A 26,917-nucleotide genomic window follows, 5' to 3' on the forward strand; every position below is an offset into this window, starting at 1 on the left:
GTAAACACAGAAGTGGGACAGTAAACGAAGACTAAATATAAAACACCTACTGTCGCCCGTGGCGAATGGTAATCACTCAGTTAAGTTGGTGTCCGGACTTTCAGCAACTTTCACTTCCAGGCGCTTCCACGACTTCAAGGAAGTCTTCTATATCTCCCCTCCACTACCCAATTCCACCCCTGTCCTCACGTCTCCCACCCTATCGGCCGGGCTAGCTTGTTGACTCACTCCCACTACACTGCCCACCCAAGCCCCGGTGACTTTGACGAGCTGGGCCTGAGAGCTGAGGCTCACTGCCGGGGGCGGGGAAATGCCGCCCGGTGAGGACGCCCCCGCCGCGCGCAGCCTTCTGGGAATTGTAGTTCTCGCAACTCAGAGCCTCCGGACAGGCGTCACCTCGGGACTCGTTTTCCCGTGCCCCTTTGCGCGAGTCCAGTTGGGACAGGTCCGTGGGTGGGTAAGGAGGTTGGTGGCGGCTTGCCTGTAGAAAAGCGGAATCGATTGTCTGTGTTAGTGGAATCACTGCCGCCGAGGAATTTAAGGCTGATTCCTGTCCTTTCAAGAGTGCTAGAGGCCAAACTTGGAATACACGTTTAAGGTTCCCGGGAGACCGAAAGATAAGGAGCTGAGCTGCCCCGGCCCAGTCTGCAACAGGAGCGGCCAACCCCTACCTGGGTGAAAACTTACAAGGAGTCTTCGCTGCTCCCACCTCCGCTTCTTCCCCCACGCTCCCACTTGGGGTCCCCCTCAGGGCTAGAGTCGCAGCGCTCCCAGCTTGTTGGGGCGCTCGGTGTGCGCGCCCGCCGATTCCTGGGAACTTGGAGCTGTCGCTGAGCCCCGGTGCCAGCGGAGAGCTTGTGTTCGCCTCCTGCAGCCTCACCCCAAGGGGCTTCCACCATGATCACCGGTGTCTTCAGCGTGCGCACGTGGGCCCCGGTGGGCGTCTTGACTTCGCTGGCGTACTGTCTCCACCAGCGGCGGGTGGCCCTGGCCGAGCTGCAACGGGGGAACGGCCAGCATCCCGTCGACCGAAGCCTCCTGGAGTTGAAAATGGTGCAGGTTGTGTTTCGGCACGGGGCGCGGAGTCCTCTCAAGCCTCTCCCTCGGAAGGAGCAGGTGAGGTCGGCCTGGGCCGGGGCTGATGGTGCGAGGACCGTGTGGCCAACCAGTGGGGGCCAGGAGCTTCGCCCCAACACACGCCTTTGGAATTTTTACCCTTACGAAGCGGAGTTCGGGCTGGGTCCAGACTAAGTGAAAACAGCAGTAGCCTGTTCCTCCCTCGGCTCTTGAGTAGAGGTGCTGGCCTGGCACCTCCCGACCCCCCTCGGACCCTCAGGGTGCAGGGCAGCCGGGAACTTCCAGTTGCACTCTGATGGCTGCGGGATAGCGCAGCCAGTAGTACTGCCCTACTTACCCTGCATAGAAATCGCCTAGGAATCTTGTTAAAATAGGTGTGGGGTAGGGCCTGAGATTCAGCACTTCCGACAGATATTTGAGTGAACTTGAGTATAAGCGTGTAGTGAGTTTCTGTGTGACCGTTTTGAAGGTTGTCAGAGTTGCAGGGACCTTTGTGACAGGAACCACCCTAACTGGGATCACAGTGGATAACAGAGGTCAAGGCCTTTGGAGACAGGTTTTACAGCGGCTTTCTCAGGGTTTGCTGGAGACCGTCTGAGATCCCTTGAGGGCTTTTTGGTAAATGTGCTGTATCTTGGGGCTCTCCTTTTTCTATTTTGGGTTTCTAAACCTACTGTGGAATGGATTTGAAGTAGGAAAAGATTAAAAATTGGCTAGTCTGGTGCCTATAATATCTTAAAAATCTACCTGATTTCGTCAGAATAACTATGATTAAAGCACAAATAATTAGTTTTTAAATTGATTACCCTTCTTGGACTTGATTCTTGGGGAGATCTAGTGAAGATCTATTGCCTTTCATGGCAGGCAGGACTGTGATTGAAGAACTGGCTTCCTAGTGAAGATGAATAGGCAGGCCGAAGGCCCCAGGCTCCCAGGTGTCACACTTACTTGTGGAGTACTTTTGCGTTGTTGATCCTGCAAGATGGTGTTCGGGCAGGTCCAACAGGGTGTCCAAATCTGATGTTAGACATACTCTTTATGATCATACTTGCTTTCCAGAATCCCTCAGGGTTGTGTTTACACATTGTACAACTGCAAACCCAGTTTTTAAAGCTGGCCACACGTGAAAGCAAACCTTTAAAGCACTTCCCACATAAGTAGATAAAATCTGACAGATTTCTAGTTAGCCTTTCTTTATGGCTTTACCACTTTCTGTTTGGTTCTGGAATTTCTTTTCTTTCTCTCTCTCTCTCCTCCTCCTCCTCCCTTCTTCCCTTTCTTTCTTTTTGATACTTTGATCTTTTTTCAATCCCTTACTTTGCCTTTTTGTGTTAGGTCTCTAAATTTTTCTTATGGTTTTATAGATAGTCTGTCTCTTGTGCACTCTCCCTTCTTCTCCACTTATTCTTGTTACAGAAAGGCTGGGAAATAACATATAGAAATAGAAGACTTGTGTTAAACACAAAGTTAACTAGTGGTAGCAGAGAATGAAAGTTTGAATGTCTAGGCCTGGATCTCGTATGTACAGTATATGTACTCCCTGAAGGACCTAGAAAAAGATTTAGTTTCTTAGGATTTTCTCCTAAGCCAGTGGGTGTGTGATGGGTATCTTCTGCTTTTATGTTGGAAGAGGCAGTTGTAGCTCAGGTAGAAGGCCAGCTTCATTCATCCTTTGTCGGTGTAGCCACAAAATAAATGAAGCATCCGAGTGCATGGCTTCACTTTGCAGTTAGGGAAGGCACATTACCTCTCCTGCCTGTTCACATTCTCCAGACCTTAGGCAGATGCATTAAACATCTTTGGTTATCTTGTATAAAGTCTTGTGCATAGAAGCCAGGGGTAGAACCAACTTTCTTTCGATTTAGGCTATGAGTGAGTGTCATTGACCTGTAGCTTGCTTCTGGATATTCTCTCTCAGGGTTTCTTTTCAAGATCCAATTGGATAGAGGTTGTTATTGGGATTTTCCAATCTTCCTGGTTCTGCTATTAATTATAGTCAGAAGGGACTATCTGGCAACAATTCTAAAGTTAAAATTGTCTTTGGTAGATGTTTCCAGACTTCTGACTGTTTATAGATGAACATATGTGACAAGTCACTTCATTCAGTTATCTCACAAATTCTTGGGAGATAGCATGTCTAGAACTAGATGTTTTATTGAGTTGTTTTCTTATGGCTTGAATGGCTGTTGACTTAACCTGTCTTCCTAAAAGTATTGTATGTGTGCTCTGGAAATGAAACTCTGGAACTTAATTGGCCATTTTTTCTGATCATTAGATTAGCTCCAAGTATACTTTCAAAAGGTGAATTTGGCCCTGCTTTCAGATTTCCCTCAGCTCTGCTCCAGACAGTGGCAAGTGTGTCCCTAACCCAGGCACATTCCTCAGTTTTTATAAAATAAAGTCCAACACATCCCAGCTCCACTGTTGATTAAGGCATTTGGGTCAGTATTTATTTGATAATGTAGACAAGCTGGGAAGCATAATGTCAGTCTCATTGTTGCTTAATACCTATCCGAAGCTCAGCTAAGAGAAGCACTGCATGAAGGATGTGCCAGTCAGTCCATTTTTTCCTCTGGAGCAGTAGTTCTTAACCTTGGCAGGATGTCGAACTCACCTGGGGAGCTTTAAAAAACAGTGATGCCTGCTTCTCCCTCCCAGAGATTCTGATTTGGCCCAGAGCATCCAGACGTAGTAAAAGCTTCTCTGGTGAAGCTTTAGAATTATCTGGACTGCATAATATTAAAAGAGTTGAGGCCCCGCCCAGGAGATCCAGATGTGATTAGCTCAGGATGGGGCTCAGGCATTGCTAACTTTTAAAAACTATCCCAGTGATGCCAGTGTGCTGCCAAGGGGTAACACCGTTGCTTTATTCTAAAATCTACACCTGGAAGGTTTTTGTTTACGTGTATGTAGATTTTTTTTTTTTACCTGGAATATAGCATATTGATCCCAGTATGGTATTGTCTTTGCAGGAATGCGCTTTGGTGAGATACTATCATTCTGTGTTGAGGAAACTGTGAGAAATAATCCCAACAATCCCACAGCACTCATTGCTGTGACTGCTGAAAAGATGTTCATTAGGTTACTCTATCCTCTTTATGAGGACCCTTGGGAGGAATTTGTCTATTAGCACTAGAAATGATGTGCTTCTCCAGAACAGTTGGCTAGCTTTTCTCTTTAAGCTTGTCTAGCTGATCAAGTTTCTCATTTTACATAAAAGCCGGAAAGCTTAGTGCTGAATCTTTGGCCCACCTACGATGGATCTTCATCGTGTGCATGCTGTATCCATTTTTTTGTCCCTGTACTCGTTTGCTTTTGTCTTTCTTGCATATTTTGAGTTGGTTGTCTTACTATATTTGAGGTATTGCTATCATCTACGTTAAGTTAGTTCTTGAAAATGGGGTATAAATAAATAAGTAAAATTAGTAAGTTAATCTTTGCCACTAACTTGGAAGCCCAAGAGCAGGAACGAGAATGAGAGTGTGTATGTGGGGTGGACACCACGTATGGAACTGATGTATCATCCATTCTTGGAAATCTGGAAAGGCGTTCTCTAGACTTGACATGACTTTCAGGAGTCATATCCTGGGAAACACCAAAGATCCTCTGTGGGTGAATGTGCCTAACGGGGAGATTTCTTAGTGAGGCTGAACAGGCCCTGTGGGGGTGCCAGGACCCATGATATACATTGGACTTACCGGGATGGGTAATTCGGTCTCAGCTGTAAGGGAGTTTACAGTGTGGTGAAGGAGAGAGACAAACCAGATTCCAGTGATGAGAATATGCTGGGAGTGCTAGAGACACAAAGGATGTATCTCAGACTTAAAATATCCAAAACTGAAGTCAGCTTGTCAACTGTTCTTCTGTTCTGGTCTTAGTTTTAGTCAAGGAGTACCTTCATTGCCCTTGTCACCTAAGGCACCCAGGCTCAAAATCAAACTGATCTTTTTTCTTTTTCTTCCTTGTTTAACCTACCAACATAGCCCCCAAATAAAGCTTTTCTCTGCTCACTTGCCACGTGTGACTCAAATGTCTTGCATCTATCCCTTCTCTTCCTACTGCTTTAGATGAGGCCTTAGGCTCTCTCATCTCCTCTCTTGCAATTATCTTGAAACTGGCTTTTCTGCATCTAGTCTCCCATTCCGGTTGTGAGCTATACTGCTGGCTTTCAGACTATTGTGTGGAGCCTGTGGGCTAGGGGGCTGCTGAGTGGCTGGGGCTCTGGATTCCCATTCCTACTTCAACTAGAGAAACTCCAGTTTTTGCTTTTATATATAGAAATCAAAAGTTAAACTCTACTTGGTATTTGCTAATTAAAAAGTTTGAAAACTGCTCCCAGGTTGAGGCAAACCACTACTTTTCTATATATATTCTTCCCCATCTCTGCTTTGCTCAAGCTTTCTACCTATTTTTGGAATTCTGAATACCACCTTCTCTTCTTACCTACATCTTACTCTCAAGTCCAGGTCTTTGCTTGTCTGAATCCTATTCATTTCAAATGCCATTCCTTCCATGAAACTCCCTGAATCCTCAGCCAGAAAAGAAGCTCTGTCCTGCCTTTGAACTACTACGGCCTTCATCTGGGTTCTGGTAGCACATAATTTCTATTTTACTACTGCTGTCATTTACATTCATAGCTTGCTGTCTCTAACCTGAAAACCTGGAAATGGCAGGGTCATGTTATCTCCATCTTGGTATCCTCCACAAGATCTGGCAGTTGTTGGAGCTATTAATTGCACCTACTGTGTGCCAGGCTCTTTGCTGGGCAATCAAAATGCAGACCAAAATGGTCACTAGTAGACGACCCAGTCTCTGTTCTCAGGAAGCTAAGTCTACTTAGCAGGACAGACTAGTAAAGGAGCTCTTCTAACACATTTTGGTAAAGGCCACCAGAAAGAGCCACCAAGGCTGCTGTGAGAGTACAGGGCCATGGTCACGGCTTCTGGGGACATTTAAGCTGAGTCTTGTAGAATGGGCAGAAGTCTTACCAGATGAAATGGGAAAGAAAATTACAGGTAGAAGAAACATGAGGTTGAAAGATGAGGAGTTGTGAGGATGATGCTATCGGAAACAAAGTTGTGTGGCTAGAGAGGAAGTATATAGGGCAGGGAAGAAATGGTGAAGAGAGGGAGGGAAGCAGGGTCCGTCATGCAGCTGTGAGCCCTTGCAGAATTTTATGCAGGGAAGTTATAGGATCAGAACTTTGAAAAATGGAGCAATGATGAAAAGATTGTAGGAGAAGGTCTCTGCTCTGAATAACCAATCTTCTGTTATCAGTTGCTGCAGCACCAGTCGGGGAGAGGCTCAGGTATTGGAGACTGGGTACAGGTGGGACTGAGACGATGTCTTTTGAGAAAATGGAGTGCTTCCTCTGTGAAAAGAGAAGCTGGGACTCCCAGTGGCACTCTCCTGGGATATTTCTTGGAGGGGTCGAGGTAAATACAATGACATGTGATATAGTAGGTTTTCAGATGTTAGTTTTAAAACAAAATGAAGTAGGGGGAAATTGAGTTCAATGTTGTTCTTTTGATTGTAGGTGATATATAGGAATTCACATAGGAAGACAACCACTGAAAGCTGGAGTGGTCACTGATGGGCAAGTAAGACTTGAGCTATCATTGACTCTTGGAGAGAAGTTGCATGGGCAACTAGGGACAGGAGTCCCTCCAAGCAAGGGAAGCAAGCCGAAAGAAGATGTAGAGGAAGCAGTGGGCATGGTCTGGTCTGAGGAGGGGAGGAGAGAGTTATAGTGGCAGTACAGCTGGGACAGACATTCGGCCAAGGTGTAGAAATCCTGAAAGTGCAGATGCTTATCTCTTGAAACGTTAGGGAAAAGCTATTAATATGAAGAAAGTGGCTTAGCAAGATTAATCGGGTGGTTATGTATGTATGGATTGTGGGGGTGGAAGGGAGGGAGTCTGTCATAGGCTTTTGCCTGAGGTAATAAGGTTTTATACCCTGACAGTAAGATAAAAGAGGTGACTTTTGAGGAGTGACTTTTTTCTAGCCAGTGATCAACAGGGTTTAGTGTGGGGATGGTGGAGCAGTGAGGAGAGTCAGAGGTTTGAGTTTTGGTGCCTAGGAGAATTGTGGTAGCACTAAGAGAGACAAAATAAGTTGGGAAGAGGAGCTGTATGTGGGATTAGAAGAAAAGAGTTTTGTTTTTAAAACTGAAGTCATCACATCTGACTCAATGAACGTATAAGAATTTTATGGCAATTGGAGCTGTGAGACTGATGGCTACTTGTGATGTTTTGAAAACCATTACAGTTTTCAAAACTGTTGGAGCAGGAGCCAGATTTCAAGGAGTCAAGGAAGGTGGTGAAAAAGTGAAGCTTTCTTAGAGGGTAGCTTTTTTTTTGTTTGAGAAATTGGATGAAAGGAAAGGAAATATGTAGTAATTGCAAGGGACATTAAGTAGAGTCCTTAAAGAGGGGCCATAGAACCCTGCAGGTTGATTCCTTAAAAATTCTTGCAAGTATATGGTCACTGAGATTATATTATATTATATTATATTATATTATATATTATATTATATTAATTCATTCATTCATTCACTCACCAAGTATTTGCATGCCAGGCATTCTGGCCTCTTCTCCCTTTTACTTCAGTCTGGTCTTAGTGCCAGAGCGGCCTCTTAACAGTGAGTACTAGTGTAGCGATAATGGGACTGGAGCTAAGGACACCTGGAATAATAAATCACAATCTTTTCTTCCCTTAATTGGAGCTGGAGTTAAAGTTTCTTTCCTTCCTTTCCATGTGTTCTGAGTGCTCCTGGATATTAATGCTGTAAGTTTCAAGAACCTTTTAAACAATGTGTTGTTTTTGTGGTCACAACAGGTAGAGTGGAACCCCCAGCTATTAGAAGTCCCACCCCAAACTCAGTTTGATTACACTGTCACCAGTCTAGCTGGGGGCCCGAAACCACAGTCTCCTTTTGACTCTGAATACCATAAGACGGTACTGAAGGTGAGCAATGCTTTCCTGCTCCGGGAAGCCCACTGCAAAGCATTGATGGATTTCTCTGGGATGAGGTTAGCAGGCTGTGAGGCGTTTTCATTCTTCTTTCTTTCTCCCGCTCCTCAGGGGGGCATGTTTGCTGGACAGCTGACTAACGTGGGCATGCGGCAGATGTTTGCCCTGGGAGAGAGGCTGAGGAAGAACTATGTGGAGGACATCCCCTTTCTTTCGCCAACCTTCAACCCACAGGAGGTCTTGTGAGTCACTTGAAAAAGGGATGTTTCACCCAATTTAAGGTCTTAAGCATGAGAAAACCTGTTTTGACCCCCCAACTGGTTCCCACTCTCACCCAAGGTAGTTTGGGGCAGTTAACCTTATATAATAGGCTCCCGTGAAGAGGTGATCATTGGAGGTCACATTTGTTGGCTTTGGGGTCCCTTGGGGCAGCCATCCCACAGAGAGGGAAAGGGTTCTTCCCAGCCTCATAGCTCCCCTTTTGTAGCCTTAAAAGCCTCCCAGCTGCTCTGTGGAATAAGATAGAGTATATTATTAAATTTTTCTTTTATGAGTGTCTCTATCTTTTTGTTTTTTTCCAGTGTTCGTTCTACTAATATATATCGGAATCTGGAGTCTACTCGGTGTTTGCTGGCTGGACTTTTCCAGTGTCAGAAAGAAGGTTCAAGTTTGACTCTAAAAGTCAGCCCCTGTCTCTGAGGAACTTTTCCTTCTTACTTCCAAAGCCCCCATCTCTCTCTTTCTCGGTGCCTGTTCCCTTGTCTCTCTTCATGTGGCTTCCATGGTGTACCCCCTCTACTGGGCCCCTCCCTGTCTGGCCTTCTGCTGCCCTTGCCAGCCTGACCTCCACGTCTGCAGCAATGCCTCAGCTGCTCTGGTGTGCCTCTGGCTCCTGACTTCTCCTCGTAAGCTTTTACACAAACTGCATGAGGCAGCCCTAGCCAGGTCTTGAACAATATTCTGGGCTTTTTGCTTAGGTAAGACACTGCTGAAAAGGAAGGAGGGCAGGAAGAACACTTACCTGAGACCCAGGCCTGATGCTAGTATTCTGGTCTTGGTGATAACCTATGGCATGACCCAGATTTCTGTTCAGCCTTTCCTAGTTGAGAAAGTCTGTTGGGTTTAGGTTTTGACGTATTCAGCCAGTGAATGCTGGCAACTGGTGGTTCCCAACATTTTCACCACTAAGGACGCCATTTATTATTTTCCCTCATGGATCCCGTGTATTGAGGGCCTTTGACTATCAAATGAAGCTGCATTTTGTCATTTGTAACTGATTTAAATTTACATTTAATTGCCAGTCTGAGTTTCAGATCATCATGACCTCACCAATATTAAAATACCAAAATGGTGACGTAAGGCAAAACTTCTTGTTATTTTGTGTAGCTTCTTTAGCAGTATCTCAAATAGATATAAAATTTCCATTGGGCTTTAAAAAAATATGTAAAATAATAGAAACCTCCAGGCCAGAGGAGGCTGGCCTTGCTCCCAGCTGGGTTGGGTACTACTGCTCATTCTGGCTGAAGTTGGCTGCTGAACACAAACAGTATGTGTCTCAGTAACATAGATCAAAGAAAGTGGGCGGCCCTTTTACTTCTCGGGAGCCCCTCAGCTTAGGAATAATCCACAATGCATGGCCTTCTGAAAGCTCTTCAGTTGCTCAGCTTCTAAAAGGCAAATGTCCTCTTCTCAGAAACACCAAAAGTAGGACTAAAGTAGGAAAGATCTACAGGCAGGTCTCAGACTGAGTCCCCCCCCAGGTTTCCAGCAAGGAAGGAAGTGGTATCATCACCAGCCTCTGGGGTGGCTGTCTGGGTGGCAGCTCCCTACACCAGACCCAGATGTCCCGGGACTCCAATTTGACTTCTCTCACAGCTACATCCATACCTTGCTCCATATCAAGGGACTTGAATAGACCAATTAAGTCTACAAGGTGCTACTTTTAATGGAAGTGGTGCAACTTTGGGATATTGTTTTAGGAGTAAAATCCTAGAGAAGTCCCAGAGGGTTATATATAAGCTACAGAGAGTCAGGCTGTGAAGGGAAGCTCGAGGTTGTTGGTCTGTACCTTTTGGTCAGACATTCATTCAACATATATTTGATTGCTGACTCAAATGTGCCTTATTTATCATGAACTGAAGTTCAATATTCAGACACCAATGTCAAACACCAGATAGGAATTATTATGTGTTATATTAAAGGTTTAAATCATAGTTTTTGTTATTCTAACATTTAAAGGACTTACTATGCACCAAACATTGTTCTAAGAGTTTGGCATATATTAAGTTGTTTAATTCTTGTAATAACCCTGTGAGGTAGGTAACATTATCCCCAGTTTTAAGATGAGAGAACTAAGGCACAGAGAAGCTAAGTGACTTTCTCAGGGACACAAAGCTGGTAAGTGGTTGAGCTGGGATTCAAACACTAGCAGTCTGGTTTCAGAATCCATACCCTTCACTGTATGCTCTACTGCTTCTCAGAGGACGTGTATATCTGGAGAGGGCCCCAGATCATCTGTTTGACCAACAAAGTGTGTCTGAATTCTGATATTCTAGGAAAGTTACCATAGGCTACTTTTAAAGTCCTGGAGTTTTGACTATCAATAATTTATTTGGGAATAATAGCTCTTTGGGGCTTAGACTGACTTAATCATTCCCCAAATTGACCTCGGTGAGTCCCAAAGAGCTGCCGATGAGAGCTGTTTCTTTTGCCATCAGAGAAGATCAGGATTGGGCGGTGTATAACGGGAAGCTGCCACCAGTCCTTGGCATCTCTGGCACAGAGCAAAGCATGGGAAGGTGTTAGAAGCCCTTGCTGGGCATTGATGGGAGGGGACAAAGGTACTTGTGAGCTCTGAGCAGTAGTAAGCTGCTGCAGGGTTAAAAGAAACACTGTAGTCTAATCTTTGGTTCCTGGCAGTTCAGCTGGAAGCCTGGCTTTCATTTTGGGCAAGGCTGTGGGGTCTGAGAGGATTTGTGGTCCTGTGGTCACCCTTCTTAGGTTCTCACGTGGTAAGTCATCATCTTGGCCCATAGGATTGGACTTTGGGAAGCAAGAAAGTCACCTAGTTCTGATAAAGTCAGGGACAGCCCATTTTTTATTAGAATGCTGAAATGCTGGTGGTGCCTTGAGGCGGGGATGTTTTGGAATGGGTCAGGGAAGTGCCAGTCTGATCCAGGTCTGTACTTCCTGTAGTCTATATGTGGCCCAATAGGAGGGGTTGTGCTGGACAGAACAAGGCTGCTACTTGGTTTCTCCATTTCTCAGACCACAGGAGAGCTCCTCTTAGCAAGGCCAGGGCATGTTCAAGGCGTTCACTGTCCTTAAGGAGTAACTTCGATGATCTGCCTCCTGGAATAGCTCTATCTGTATAGACAAGGGTAAAAATAAGGGGGTAGAGATGATGGGAAGAACAAGCTGAAGCCTCTTCCTGCCTGTGCTTCCCATCTTTCTTCCAGGGCCCATCATCATCCACACTGATGAAGCAAGCTCTGAAGTCTTGTACCCCAACTACCAAAACTGCTGGAGCCTGCAGGAGAGGACCAGGTAACTGCCCTGGGTTCTTGCTCATCAGTGGGGGACAGATAGCCTTTTACCACGTTTGCTGGCAGGACTCTGCCTGAACTCAGGGCCTGCCCAGGCTTACCATGCTGGTGGATAAGGGATGGGAGGGATTGCGTTACACTCAGGTCTGACGTCAGCTGTCCAGGAAGTGAAGAAGCTCTTGCTCGCAGTGGCAGGCTCATAGTGAAGGCACAGGAAGCCTGGGAAGAGCCACACGCTGGGCTGGAGAGATGGTATATACAGCCATGAGTGGGCTTTGCCATTTACAAAGCATTATCCTCTCAACATCCTGGGCTTTCAGATGGGGCAGATGAAGAAACTGACAGGTTAAATAAAAGATGGTTGAACCAGTCATTGAACTGCAAGTCCAGATGGGCAAGCAGAAGAAGACACAGATTTCCCTTCTCTTACCAATATGCTGCCCTGTAGGATAGATTGATTTGGATTGATGGCACTTTTCAGTTTTCAGGTATTTCTGGGCGGCACTAAGACCATATAGTATGTGTTCCACAGAAGAAAGAGAATGCTGTTTTCAAGCAGACCTGGGCCATACTTGCATTGTTTTTTTATTTTTTATTTATTTTTTTATTGTGGTAACATTGATTTATAACATGATATAAATTTTGGGTGTACATCATTGTATTTCGAGTTCTGTCTAGATTAAAACATGTTCACCACCTAAAGACTAATTACAGTCTATCACCATACACTTGTGCCTAATCACCCCTTTTACCCTCCTCCCTCCCTGCTTCCCCTCTGGTAAGTGCCAATCCAATCTCTGTCTCTGTTTATTTGTTGTTGTTTTTATCTTCTATTTATGAATGAGATCATACAGTATTTGAGTTTCTCCCTCTGACTTATTTGGCTTAGCATAATTCCCTCAAGGTCTATTCATGTTGTCGCATATGGCCAGATTTCATCCTTTTTTATGGCTGAGTAGTATTCTGTTGTGTATATAAACCACATCTTCTCTATCCATTCGTCCCTTGATGGGCACCTAGGTTGCTTCCAAGTCTTGGCTATTGTAAATAATGCTACAGAGAATGTAGGAGTGCATGTATCTTTACGCATTTGTGTTTTCATGTTCTTTTTTTTTTTAAAGACTAAGGTAAGTATCATCTTTTTAAAGATTGGCACCTGAGCTAACAACTGTTGCCAATCTTTTTTTTTTCCTGCTTTTTCTCCCCAAATCCCCCCAGTACATAGTAGTATATTTTAGTTGTGGGTCCTTCTAGTTGTGGCATGTGGGGCGCCACCTCAGCATGGCCTGATGAGTGGTGCCATGTCCGTGCCCAGCGATCTGAACCAGCGAAACCCTATGCTGCCAAAGTGGAGTGTGCGAACTTAACCATTTGGCCACAGGTCCAGCCCATCATGTTCTTTAAATAAGTATCCAGCAGTGGAGGGGCTGGCCCCGTGGCCGAGTGGTTAAGTTCGCGCGCTCTGCTGCAGGCGGCCCAGTGTTTCGTTGGTTCGAATCCTGGGCGCGGACATGGCACTGCTCATCAAACCACGCTGAGGCAGCGTCCCACATACCACAACTAGAAGAACCCACAACGAGAAGTATACAACTATGTACTGGGGGGCTTTGGGGAGAAAAAGGAAAAAATAAAATCTTTAAAAAAAAAAAAAAAAAAAAAAAAAAAAAGTATCCAGCAGTGGAATAGCTGGATCATATGGTAGTTCTATTCTTAATTTTTTGAGGAATCTCCATACTGTTTTCCATAGTGGCTGCACCAGTTTGCACTCCCACCAACAATGTATGAGAGTTCCCTTTTTCCCACGTCCTTTCCAAAACTTATTATTTCCTGTCTGGTTAATTATAGCCATTCTGACGGGCATGAGGTCATATCTCACTGTAGTTTTGATTTGCATTTCCCTGATAATTAGTGATGTGGAAGATCTTTTCATGTGCCTGTTGGCCATCTGTGTATCTTTTGTGGAGAAATGTCTGTTCAAATCTTTTGCCCATTTTTTAATTGGGTTCTTAGTTTTTGTTGTTGTTGAGATGTTTGAGTTCTTTATATATTTTGGATATTAACCCCTTATCAGATGTAGTTTGCAAATATCTTCTCCCTATTGTTAGGTTGTCTTTTCATTTTGTTGATGGTTTCCTTTGCTATGCAGAAGCTTTTTAGTTTGATGTAGTCCCATTTGTTTATTTTTTCTATCGTTTCCCTTGCCCAGTCAGACATGGTACTTGAAAATATGCTGTTAAGACTGACTCTGAACAGCATACTGCCTATGTTTTCTTCTAGAAGTTTCATGGTTTCAGGTCTTACATTCAAGTCTTTAATCCATTTTGAGTTAATTTTTGTGTATGGTGTAAGCTAATGGTCTATTTTCATTCTTTGGCATGTGGCTGTCCAGTTTTCCCAACACCGTTTATTGAAGAGATTTTCTCTTCTCCATTGTATATTCTTGGCTGTCTTGTTGAAGATTAGCTGTCCATAGATATGTGGGTTTATTTCTGGGCTCTTGATTCTGTTCCATTTATCTACGTGTCCGTTTTTGTTCCAGTACCATGCTCTTTTGATTACTGTAGCTTTGTAGTATATTTTGAAATCAGGGAGTGTGCTACCTCCAGCTTTATTCTTTTTTCTCAGGATTCCTTTGGTTATTCAGGGTCTTTTGTTGTTCCATGTAAATTTTAGGATTCTCTGTTCTCTTTCTGTGAAAAATGTTGTTGGAACTTTGATAGGGATCGTATTGAATCTGTAGATTGCTTTAGGGAATTATGGATATTTTAACTGTTAGTTCTTCCAATGCAAGAGCATAGAATATCTTTCCATTTCTTTTTGTCTTCTATTTCTTTCAACAGTGTTTTTTCATTTTCAGTGTACAGGTCTTTCACCTCTTTGGTTAAATTTATTCCTAGGTACTTTATTCCTTTTGTTGCAGTTTTACATGGGATTGTATTCTTAATTTCTCTTTCTCCTACTTTGTTGATAGTGTATAGAAATGCAGCTGATTTTTGTATGTTGATTTTGTATCCTGCAACTTTACCATATTCATTTATTATTGCTAAAAGTTTTTTGGTGGATTCTTTAGTGTTTTCTATATATGAAATCATGTCATCTGCTATTAATGACAGGTTCACTTCTTCCTTTCCAATGTGGATCCCTTTTATTTCTTTTTCTTGCCTGATTGCCCTGGATAGGACTTCCAATACTATGTTAAATAAGAGTGGTGAAAGTGGGCATCCTTGTCTGGTTCCTGTTCTTAGAAGGATAGGTTTCAGTTTTTCTCCATTGAGAATGATATTAGCTGTGGGTTTGTCATATGTGGGCCTTTATTATGTTGAGGTACTTTCCTTCTATACTCATTTTATTCAGGGTTTTTATCATAAATGGATGCTGTATCTTGTCAAATGCTTTCTCTGCATCTGTTGAGACGATCATGTGATTTTTATTCTTCATTTTGTTAATGTGGTGTATCACGTTCATTGATTTGTGGATATTGAACCATCCCTGCATCCATGGAATAAATCCCACTTGATCATATGTGTATGATCTTTTTAATGTATTCAATTTGCTGGTATTTTGTTGAGGATTTTTGATCGATGTTCACCAGTGATATTGGCCTGTAATTTTCTTTTTTTGTGTTGTCCATGTCTAGTTTTGGTATCAGGGTAATGTTGGCTTTGTAGAATGAGTAAGGAAGCTTCCCCTCTTCTTCACTTTTTTGGAAGAGTTTGAGAACAATAGGTATTAAGTATTCTTTGATTGTTCGGTAGAATTCAGCAGGGAAGCCATCTGGTCCTGGACTTTTATTTTTTGGGAGGTTTTTGTTTACTCTTTCAATCTCCTTACTGGTGATTGGTCTATTCAAATTTTTTATTTCTTCTTGATTGAGTTTTGGAAAGTTGTATGATTCTAAGAATTTATCCATTTCTTCTAGATTACCAATTTGTTGGCATACAGCTTTCTGTAGTCTCTTATAATCATTTGTATTTCTGAGGTGTCCATCGTAATTTCTCCTCTTTCTAAAGATTGGCACCTGAGCTAACACTGTTGCCATTCTTCTTTTTTTTTTCTTTTCCCCAGAGTCCCTCAGTACATAGTTATATATTCTAGTTGTATGTCCTTCTGGCTCTGCTGTGTGGCACTCTGCCTTAGCATGGCTTAATGAGCGGTGCTAGGTGTGTGACCAGGATCCAACTGGGGAAACCCTGGGCCACCAAAGCAGAGCATGTGAACTCAACCACTTGGCCATGGATTGGACCCCAATTTCTCCTCTTTTATTTCTGATTTATTTATTGAGCCTTCTCTTTTTCTTGGTGAATCTAGCTAAAGACTTGTCCATTTTGTTTATCTTTTCAAAGAATCAGCTCTTAGTTTCATTGATTTTATTCTATTTTTTTTTTAGTCACTATTTCATTTATTTCTGCTCTGATTTTTATTATTTCCTTCCTTCTACTGATTTTGGACTTTGTTTGTTCTTCTTTTTCCATTTCCTTTAGGTGCACTGTTAAATTATTTAGTCAAGATATTCTTGTTTGTTGAGGCCTATATTGCTGTAAACTTCCCTCTTAGAACCACTTTTGCTGTATCCCATAAATTTTAGCATGTCGTATTTTCATTTTCATTTGTCTCCAGGTATTTTTTGATTTCTCCGTTGATCTCTTTGTTGACCCAGTCGTTGTTCAGTAGCATTTTGTTTAATTGCCACTTATTTGTGGCTTTTCCAGTTTTCTTCCTGTAGTTGATTTCTAGTCATACGTTTATGGTCATAAAAGATGCTTGGTATTATTCTAATCTTCTTAAATTTATTGAGACTTTTTTTGTGGTCTAACATGGGATCTATCCTGGAGAATGTTCCATGTGCATTTGAAAAGAATGTGTGTTCTACAGTTTTTGAATGGAATGTTCTGTATATCTCTTAAGTCCAGCTGATCTAATGTGTCATGTAAGGCCAATGTTTCCTCTTCTGTTTGGATGATCTATCCATTGGTGTAAGTAGAGTGTTAAGGTCTCCTACTATTATTGTGTTGCTGTCTATTTCTCCTTTTGTCTGTTAATAATTGCTTTATATATTTAAGTGGTCCTGTGTTGGGTGCATATTTACAAGTGGTATATCCTCTTGTTGGATTGTTCACTTTATCATTATGTAGTGCCCTTCTTTGTCTCTTGTTACAGTTTTTGTTTTAAAGTCTATTTTGTCTCCTATAAGTATTGCTACCCCAGCTTTCTTTTCATTGTCATTTGCATAGAGTATCTTTTTCCATCCCTTCACTTTCAGTTTGTGAGTGTAGGTCTGAAGTGTGTCTTGTATGCAGCATATATATCGGTCTTTGTTTTTTTTATCCAGTCGGCCACCCTGTGCCTTTTAATTGGAGCATTTAGTCCGTTGATGTTTAAAGTAGCTGTTGAGGGGCCGGCCCGTGGCCAAGTGGTTAAGTTCGCGCACTCAGCTTCAGTGACCCAGGATTTTGCTGGTTCGAATCCTGGTTGTGGACATGGCACTGCTCATCAGGCCATGCTGGGGCAGCGTCCCACGTGCCACAACTGGAAGGACTCACAACTAAAAATACACAGCTATGTACTGGGGGGCTTTGGGGAGAAAAAGAAAAAAATAAAATCTTTAAAGTAGCTATTGACAAGAATGTACTTATTACCATTTTGTTACTTTTTTCTGGGTGTTTTACTAGTTCTTCTCTGTTCCTTTCTTCTTCTCCTGCTTTCTCCCCTTGTGGTTTGGTGGCTTTCTTTAGTATTATGTTTGGGTTCCTTTCTGTTAATTTTTTGTGTATTTATTATAGGTTCCTGGTTTGTGATTACCATGAGGTACACATATATTAACCTATGTATACAGCAATCTATATTAAGTTGATGGTCTCTTTAGTTTGACTTCTTGCTAAAAGTTCTACTCTTTTACTCCCCTCCTCCCACATTTTATGTTTTTGATATCATATCTCACCTCTTTTTGTGTGTGTGTGTATCTGTTACCCTTTTATCATGGAAATAGATAATTTTAGTATTTTTGTCTTTTGACCTTCATATTAGCTTCATAGATGGTTGATCTGCTACCTATATTGTATATTTGCCTTTACCAGTGATTTTATTGCTTTTTTTTTCTTTGGATAATTTTCTTATTCCTATTTGTGGTCTTCTCTTTTCCACTTAAGTAAGTCCCTTTAGCATTTCTTGTAAAGCTAGCTTCTTGGTGATAAACTCCTTTAGTTTTTGCTTGTCTGGGAAACTCTTTATCTTTCCTTGCATTCTTAATGATAACCTTGCTGGGTAGAGTATTCTTGGCTGTAAGTTTTTTCCTTTCAGCACTTTAAATATATTGTGCCACTCCCTTCTAGCTGTAGGGTTTCTGCTGAGAAGTCAGTTGATAGCCTTATGGGGTTTACTTTGTGTGTAGCTTGTTGCCTTTCTCATGTGGCTTTTAGGATTCTCTCTTTATCTTTAATTCTTGACATTTTAATTATAATGTGTCTTGGTTTGAGCCTCTTTGGGTTTATCTTGTTTGGCACTCTCTGTGCTTCCTGTACCTGGATGTCTGTTTCCTTCCTTAGATTAGGAAATTTTTCAGCTATTATTTCTTCAAATAGACTCTCTGCCCCTTTGCCTCTCTCTTCTCCTTCTGGGACACCTATAACATGAATGTTAGTGTGCTTGATGTTGTCCCAGAGGACCCTTAGACTGTCCTCATTCTTTTTAATTCCTTTATCTGTTCAGCTTGGGTGATTTCCTCTAGTCTTTCCTCCAGCTCGCTGATCCATTCTTCTGTATCATCTACTCTGCTATTGAGTCCCTCTAGTGATTTTTTCATTTCCATTATTGTATTCTTCATTTCTGATTGGTTCTTTTTTATATTTTCCAATTCTTTGTTAAGTTCTTACTGAGTTCATCCATTCTCCTTCCAAGATCAGTGAGCATCTTTATGACTATTTGTTTGAATTCTTGGTCAGGTAGATTGTTTATTTCTGTTTCATTTAGTTCTTTTTCTGGGGTTTTGTCCCATTCCTTACTTGGAACGTATTCCTTTGTCTCCTCATTTTGCCTCTTTCTCTGTGCTTATATCTGTGTATTGTGTAGGTCAGCTACAGCTCCCAATCTTGGAGAGGTGGCCTTATGTAAGAGATGCCTTATGAGGCCAGCAGTGTGCTTCCCTCTTGTCACCAGTTCCAAATGTTCCAGGATTGTCCCCTGTGTGCACTGTGTGTGCTTCTGTTATGGCAGGGTTGTTCTTGCTGCAGGTGCCCAGGGAGGCTAGGCTGTTCCCCTGGCTGGCTTGTCGTAATGCTTAGCTGCATGTGGCTGCTATTGTCATGTCAGTCACTTTATCAGGCATGGGGAGCCCCAGAAAAGTTGGCTGCAAGGTCTAATAGCACATTCCTGTTGCAGTTTTTCTGTTAAGTGAGTAGGCCCCCAGCATAGCTGGTTGCTAGGCTTGGGGACTTACAATTGCTGTAGGACTCCAGTCTGCAAGGCTGTTGCCAGTCCTCTCAGGGTTTCAGCTGAGTGGGGCCAGTCCCCAGGCATGGGAGCACCCAATTGTTTCAGGCCTTGGAATATGCAGCCAATCCCCTATGCAGCTATTTGAGAAGCACAAATCTGCTGCAGCTGTCAGACCCTACTGTCAGCAGGGCAATGCACTTCGTCAACACAGTCCTGCCCTGTGCACGCACCCCAACCCACTGAAGTGGATCCAGTCACCCCACTGCAGAGGCCCCACACACTCCACCGATATGGGCCTGCCCCACATACATACCTTGCCTCACAGAGGCAGACCCATTCACCTGGTTGCTGAGGTTCCAGGCACCCTACCTATGCAGGCCCACAAGTTGCCCCAGAGCTTGCTGTTGGGTGGGGCCAGTCCCTAGGGCAGGCTGCCTGCCCTGGCTGACCTGGATTAAATCAGTGCTCCAGTGGGTAGGGCAGATCCCTGGGCTAACAGGCCAGGGGAAGAACTCCCATGGTGTCTGCCAGTGTCTGTGTCAGCAAGCCTATAGTAGGTCACAATAATGGCTGCCACCAATGTCTCAGTCCTTGGAGAGGTCTCACCTCTCACTGAGATGTGCCCAGAACTTATCAAGTGAGTCTCTTTTCACCAAAGGACTGTGCAGCTTTCTTTCTGGTGATTTCAGGTTGCTTTCCGAAATGGGTGAATTTGTGCATGGGCCCTTTAAGAGCAGGCTTTTTTTTCCCCTTATTGTCCCAGAACTTTTCTTGGCGTATTCCTCGTTGTTAATAGGTAGCAAAGCCAGGTATTATGACACTTGTCTCGATTGTGCTGATTCCAAAAGCTGCTTATTATGGATCTTCCCTGCTGAGGTCCCCTGCTTCTTCAGGGAAGGTTTCATACTGTAAGGTTGCTCCTGGTCAGCCGTGAAGCATCACATCTCAAAGGTGGCTTTTTTGTCTCTCCAGAAAGGAATTTCTGCTTCTTCCACCTCAGTCAGCACTGTCCCTTGGTGTCAGGGTTCTTTTTTATCCAGTTTCACTTCTCTCTTAAGGGTAATTGTTCCAAGAGTTGTTGTAAATTTGTTGTGTCTGTGGGAGGAGGTGAGTTCAGAGTCCACCTACGCCACCATCCTCATCGTTTTTGTTATAATAGAAGAAAAGGCTAAAGTGGGATTTGGAAAATCCAGGCTTTTATCCTAGCCCTGGTACTTGCTAACTTACTTTTACAAATCGTTGGACCTCCTAGAGCCTTAGTTTACTCATTTGTAGAAGGAGAATAATACCAGCTAACCTCAATGAGTTGTTGTTGGGGATTAAATAAGATCCCAAATGGGGATTGAATGAGATACACTTGGTAAACTGTTCATGACTATACAATCTAAGAGATTACTTTTTATTTTTTGCCAGAGACCGGAAGCAGACTGCCTCTTTGCAGCCAGGAATCTCAGAGGATTTGAAAAGGGTGAAGGAGGGGATGGGTATTGCCAGTACTGATGGAGTGGACTTCCTCAACCTCCTTGACAACATGGCTGCTGAGCAGGTGTGATGACTGTCCTCCTCCATCCAGCCCTGGAGGTGGGGGAGCCTGGGACAGGCACCTGGATGGGCTGGCTCCTGAATTAGAACTAGGTGGAGGGAAGTGGGTGGAGGCCTCCTAGTTTGGAGGCAGCTGTGATAGGACTTGTAGATGGAATGGACATAAGAACTGAGGAACAGGGAATAGTTGAGGAGGACTCCTCACTCGGTTCTGAGCACAGACATTTAACTCTAGATCAGAGTTTCTTGAAGCAAGTTCCCCAGATTATCCGTGATATGAGTGTGTGTGTTATGGGCACGTAGAAGTGGGGTAGGTGATGGACAGGGAAGGATTGCTATCTACAAGACCACACAACGGGAAATGCTTCTCTAGATTCAGAAATCAGACACTCGGAGGCAGTATAGCCGGGATCCTCCCTTCTCCTGTGAAGGTAACATTGTGCCCTGAAGGCAGAAATTCACCTTGTATTTATGTGTAAAACAGGTTTAAGGTTATAAGACAAGAGTTTATATATAGTATTTATATGCCATACTTTTTAGAAATCATTTTGGGGAAAATGAAGGCCAAGTATAAATTTATGAATTTCTTGTATTTTATTCATTTTTTTTTACGGTTTAAAAAGGTACAAATGTTTTTCATTTTGGAGTAGATGGGGATCCATCAGAAAGGGAGGAAAAACAGTTTCTTTTTTTTTCTGGGCTGTCAGATCTCTAGGAATAGCTTCAGAAGGGCCGTGGGGACATAGCTTTTTGAACGGTTAAGGCTCTCCCCAGGAGAAGGCAGGCCCCTGAAGGCTCCGTGGAAGCTGATTAGCTGCCAGGCTCAGTGAATGAGAAGCCTGTCCTTCTAAATGTACCATGGCCCTTTCAGGTGCATGGCCTCCCGAGCTGCCCCACACTGAAGAGATTTTCACAGATGATTGAACAGAGAGCTGTGGACACAGCCTTGTACATCCTGCAGAGGGAAGACAGGTGAGGGGCCTCCTCAGCTGCCGGCATAAAGTCATGCTTGGTCAGGCTCCCAGTGTGTGGGGAAAGGGGTTCATCAGGCCTGCCCCCACCTGCCAGCTGGCATCTCTGTGTGTGCAGAGTCTGACATCACCCCATTCTGCTGGCCGACTGAATGGGCTCGACCCCAGGTCCTCATGCTTCTGGAGCTGGAACTGGTGACCTAGTGTTTCCGTTCACTGTTACACAGAACCAGGAGCCACCACTCGACTGAGTTTCTCTTAATTGCTGACCTTTTCCTTTTGCTTTAAGTTTCAAAGGATTTGGGTGGGAGAGCTGAAGGAAGAATAATTATTGGTGACTTTATTCATCATGTTACAATTTTCAAATCAGTTTCACATTCTTGCTGTGAGGTAGGTGTCCTTATCCCTAACAGGGTCCAAGGCCTGGCTTCATAGATGAAGAAACTAGGCCTGAGAGATGTGAGCTCCCTTGCCTAGGCTCAGCTAGTCAGTAGTAGAGCCAGGACCTGGACTCAGAGCTTCTGACTGTCAAGCCTATGTTTTCTCCATTTTACTGGCACTTAAGCTCTGTTTAGAAGGCCTGCTTCCTGACTACCAGAATGGAGAGTTTCTCTCTTACCACATTTCAAAAAACACCTTTTTCTGATTGGTTAAGAATATTCTTACACCTATTCTGCACTCAGAATCGGTGACTTGGTAGAGGAGGACATGGGCAGTAGAGGAACAATCCTGGGAAAGATGAGTGGGAGGAAAAAGCAGCTAACATTTCAAGAATTTGCAGTCTGTTGCGTAAAGAGCCTCTGACTGCTTTTCTCCCCCTCAGACTCAGTGTGTCCACTTGTGCACTTGCCTGGAGCATCAGGAAGGCTCCAGCCATGCCCCTCAGCTTGCTGCCACTCCCTGTGATTTGCCACCTTTCCTCATCTGTTCCAGAAGTGGCTCCACCAGACCTAAATTGTCACTCACTGCCCTCACCTCCATTAACATGAACACACACACATTTAGTAAATATTCTAGGTTTTGTGGCCCATGCATTATCTGTTGCAACTACTCATCTCTGCCTGTGTAGCATGAAAGCAGCCATAGACAATGTGCAAACAAATGGGCACAGCTGTATTGCAATAAAACTTTATTTACAAAAACAAGCAAGTGGGTTGGATTTGGCCCATGGCCATAGTTTGCTTTCTCCTGGTGTAAAACATTTTAAATAAGAACTGATCCATCCTCCTTTCCATTCCAATTAGCCCTGGTTTTATAAAACTGATATTTCTTTGAGGACAAATGGTTGCAACCTCATAATGCCATCTAACTTGGCTTGGCCAGCACACATTCTTCTAGAAAGTGTATTGTATACAGTATTGGTTGCCTATTCCTCATCCATTGCTTCAATGTTCCTTGATTTATAAAGGTGGCCATTTACTCAGTCCATGAATGAGGATTGGTCTAAGCCAATGATGGCAACTCCATTCCCTTTTGTCAGTGATTGAGTTCTGGGAGAGGTTTTTTTTTCTCTTTGATAAAAAGTGAGAGGCACCAGAACCAACCCTTTTTGCCACTTACTGGCCCCATCTTTCTGTGTCGTTTACTACTCTGAGATGACATGCTTCGAGTTGCAGTAGCCACCTTGTGATCATGAGGTGACCAGCCTGAGAATGAAAGGGGTGGAGCCACAGCACCAAGCCTGCAAGCAGTACCACTGAACTTCTTGTTAAATCAAATAAATAAGAAATGTCCTTATGGTCTAAACTCCAAAGAAGGAGGGCTGGCACATAGGAAGCATAGTTTAGGGTGTTGTTCCTTGGGGTCGCTTTTCTAAGGGCCTTCTGGAATTCTTGGAAACCATTCCACCCTGTCCTTCCCAGCTTTGTTCTTTGATTCCTGAAAGCCTACTTCTTCATGACTTATCCTGGTTACCACTCCCTCAGCCCCTCCGATCTCAGCTGTGTTCATAGCAGGTTTATATCCTGGTGTGTTTGTTGGAAGTCTGGGCACAGAGAACCCTCAAACTTGAGGCAGCACCATTTATCTCGTTCCTGCCTGTTGCTCTCCTTCATGCATTATTTCTCTTTTTCTTAGCTCTGTCTCATTGAGCTCCTGAGGTCCTAGGGGGCAGAACCAGCCTGCATCCTTTGTGTGCCAGTTGCCTGCTGGGGGCTTAAATGTTGTTTACTTGCCACAGGGAAAGTCTTCAGATGGCAGTAGGCCCATTCCTCCATATCCTGGAGAACAATCTGCTGAAAGTCGTGGACCCTGCCACTCCATCCAGCAAGACCAGGTACCTGGCCCAGCAACTTGGCTTTGTGTCGCTGAGGGCAGTAGGGAGCCTCTGGCTACAAGGAGGGAACCCAGGTTTTAGGGGGTCAAGAACCAGGCTGTCACTGACTGAAGGTAGATAGTCAAGAGGCCATGAGTCCCAAAGATATTCACAACATGTTTACCTTTCTTCCTGCCACACCTGTCCTACCATGTTTTGAAATTTTTATTTTAGCAAAAAAGAACCCTAAATTCATTTTTTCGCTTTTTTACTAATTGAGCATGTGTCACACAGAGTAGCTTATTATGATATCACACTGATTTGATATTATAATAGCCCAAAACAAAGATAATTACTTAATAGATTGTTTAGTTTGACCACCTTCATTGCATGTATAGAGGGTATGATATCCACTAGGCATTTAGAAATGTTGGAAGTAGCTCACGAGCCTCCATTGCCGCTTTTGTAGAGCCTGGACCCCAGGTGAGGGACCACACATTCGGAATGTTGTGTGTCCTAGGCACTTGCTAAACAATGTGTGGTCTGCAGATGAGCAGCCTCACCATCACCTTGGGGCTTGTTACATTCTCCGGCTCCTGCCTGACCTACTGACTCAGAATCTGCATTTTAACAAGATCCCCAGGGGATCTGTACACACTCTAATATTGGAGAAGCACCGTTGTAGGCCACCTTCTTGAGAGAGAGACATTGTACATAGCTAGAAACTGACAGTGACTGTGGGAAAGATAGGGGACAGTGAGTTGAAAGAGGAACATTTAGGAACTTTGGGCCAAGATTTATGATAGCAAATCATGCGAATGCCCTTCTCCGTCCCTCGCAGTACCTGCAATGACAGTATGTTTCTTGCTGGCCTTTGTCACCTTGCCCCTTTTGGCCTTGTATCTGTGTATACAAATAGAATCCTTGATCTTTCCCAAGAGATAGATACAGGAGTCAGGCAGATACAGATTCAAATGGTACCTTTATCACTGATTACAGCCATTTGGAGAATGTGTTGAGGGCCACACAGGCTTATTGATATTCCTTTGAAATGAACTTAATTGTCCCAAACCGCAAGCTTCTGCAACAAGGAGGAGAGCTTGCTCTACTAAACTGATCACATGGCTGAGAGTAGGGAGAACATTTGCCAAAGGCAGGCAGGTCCCAAAGGGAGAAGAGAGGTAGGGCCTCAGCCACACATGCTCAGTTTCTTCTTCAAAGCTCACCAGGAGAGGAGAGAGTAGGTGGGTGGGCAAGTGAGTGGGGAGGAGGGGGCCAGGAGAGCTACTCCAATGGGGATCCTTCCTCGTGAAAACATGGGGAGTGGGAATAAGGGTTCTCCCCACGGTCTACTTCAAAGGAATTTTATACCAGGCTCAACTGATCTCTAGATGTCACCTGGTTTCCGAGGCAGGTATTGTTCCTTACTCAAAGGAGGCAGGCAGTATCCTGGCCTCCAGAGTCCTGAAGTGAAGAATTGTGGAGAACTGTTTTCTCCTTGCAGAAAGCTGTACCTCTATGCAGTTCATGATGTGACCCTCATGCCTCTCTTAATGGTCCTGGGGATTTTTGACCACAAGTGGCCCCCGTTTGCTGTAGATCTGACCATAGAACTCTACCAGCACCACGAATCCAAGGAGTGGTTTGTGCAGCTCTATTACCATGGGAAGGTAAGACCTGTGAGGGGGGATTGGCGGGTGGCTAGGCACCCTTACCCCAACCCCACCCACCTGGTTTAGCACCAGTTCTCCCACCTTAGGCCCAGCGGAGTCTCCATTGGTACAGTCAACTCTCTCAATCTCATAGGCAAACTCACAGCTGTGACCCAGGGGTAAGGCAGAACTTGGCATATAGTGGCAGACTGAGACAGGGGCTCTATCCGTGTACTGTTACAGACTTCTAGGAATAGGACCACCCTCCTCTTCTCCTGAGTGTCTCTGCCAGGATATAACATGCTGACTGTGAGGCTTGTTTTGAAAATTAATGATGGTGTCTCCAGGAGGTGACATGTGCTGTCAGCACTCTTGTTGCCTTGGCTGCTTCCCCAGTTTGCTGTCCAGGGCAGACGCCAGAGCACTCCCCAAGGATTAGGCTATTAGCCCTCCCCACTCAGGGGTGTAACTTGACTGTGTCTTCCCAGTCAAGTCAACAAACAGTTCTTGAGTGACTTTTACAAGCAGGGCATAGTGCTCTTATTCTGCAAGCTGATGGGGAGTGGGGCCATCCTGGCTGTTGTATATGTGAATGCATATACCATTGGGTCAGAGCCTCTCAGACCTCTTCTTGGCACAGCTGAAAACAGCAGGACGGGGTCCTCAGTGGCCCTGCTGAGTTATGTCTTTTCCGCAGGAGCAAGTGCCGAGAGGTTGTCCTGACCAGCTCTGTCCGCTGGACAAATTCTTGAACACCATGTCAGTTTATGCCTTAAGCCCAGAAAAATACCACACACTCTGCTCTCAAGCACGAGAGTTGGAACTTCAAGATGGAGAGTGACTGATTTATACAAACAGGATGTGTTGATTTTTAAATAAAATGCCTTTACACAATGCCTCCAGCTGTTGTGTTTGGGGAAGGCAGGACCAAGGCTAAATGTGCTTTAACATAAAGTAAGGATATTTCCTTCCTGTAGGTATATTATAGTCTCTTCTTGAAAGGAAAAGAGGTGTAATGTTAAGACCAAAGGGGTATTTCCTTTGTGGAAATATCTGTTGCTTGATTTCCGTAGCCAGAAGCATCTGCCTATGACACAGGCTGGGGACATCGTGAGCCTGAAGAATTTGTTGGTTTTGGACTTCACTTCTTTTTTGCTATCTTTATTTCAGAAACATATTGAGCACCTCCTAAGTAGTGGTCATTATAAAGGTGAAAAGGTTCTGCCCTCCATTGTTTTGGTCCAGTAGAAGAGGCTGATAAGTAAATCAGTGATGACAATGCAGTATGTTTCATGCTGTGGTAAGGTATATCAGGGGCTATGTGGGTACAGAGAAGAAACTCCTAGCCCCACCTGGCAGGAGCTTTGGGGAGCAGTTAAGAGAGGCTTCTAGGGAGGTTCTCTCCTGATTTGAGTCGATAAAGGTGAGTAGGAGTTAACCACGTAAGCAAGGAGGAAAGGGTGTTGTGTGCAG

At 44.0% G+C, this 26,917-nt stretch overlaps 1 protein-coding gene across 2 annotated transcripts; it reads left to right on the top strand.

Moving 5' to 3' along the window:
- The first annotated feature begins 374 nt into the window (after window positions 1–374).
- ACP6 (acid phosphatase 6, lysophosphatidic) lies at window positions 375–26,340 on the top strand. Of its 2 annotated transcripts, XM_008539321.2 has the most exons (10): window positions 375–1,116; window positions 7,918–8,046; window positions 8,164–8,294; window positions 8,634–8,713; window positions 11,511–11,598; window positions 20,439–20,571; window positions 21,439–21,539; window positions 23,718–23,813; window positions 25,297–25,462; window positions 26,142–26,340. In XM_008539321.2, the coding sequence occupies exons 1-10, from the start codon at window positions 898–900 to the stop codon at window positions 26,283–26,285; spliced, it is 1,287 nt and encodes a 428-aa protein (XP_008537543.1). In that variant the 5' UTR covers window positions 375–897; the 3' UTR covers window positions 26,286–26,340. The 2 variants fall into 2 exon arrangements, with proteins under 2 accessions (XP_008537543.1, XP_008537544.1); XM_008539322.2 differs by lacking the exon at window positions 7,918–8,046 and having other exon boundaries at window positions 415–1,116.
- Window positions 26,341–26,917: the final 577 nt, after the last annotated feature.

This window comes from Equus przewalskii, unplaced genomic scaffold (genome assembly GCF_037783145.1).
Source record: "Equus przewalskii isolate Varuska unplaced genomic scaffold, EquPr2 ChrUn-12, whole genome shotgun sequence".
In the NCBI taxonomy this organism is placed as follows: Eukaryota; Metazoa; Chordata; class Mammalia; order Perissodactyla; family Equidae; genus Equus; species Equus przewalskii.

What these genes read in the sequence shown, in the direction of transcription:
- ACP6 (XM_008539321.2), top strand. Translation starts at nt 898, where the DNA reads ATGATCACCGGTGTCTTCAGCGTGCGCACGTGGGCCCCGGTGGGCGTC. An exon ending in ACCATAAGACGGTACTGAAG is followed by an intron (nt 8,047 to 8,163) that starts GTGAGCAATGCT and finishes CCCGCTCCTCAG; the next exon opens with GGGGGCATGTTTGCTGGACA. An exon ending in TTTCCAGTGTCAGAAAGAAG is followed by an intron (nt 8,714 to 11,510) that starts GTTCAAGTTTGA and finishes TCTTTCTTCCAG; the next exon opens with GGCCCATCATCATCCACACT.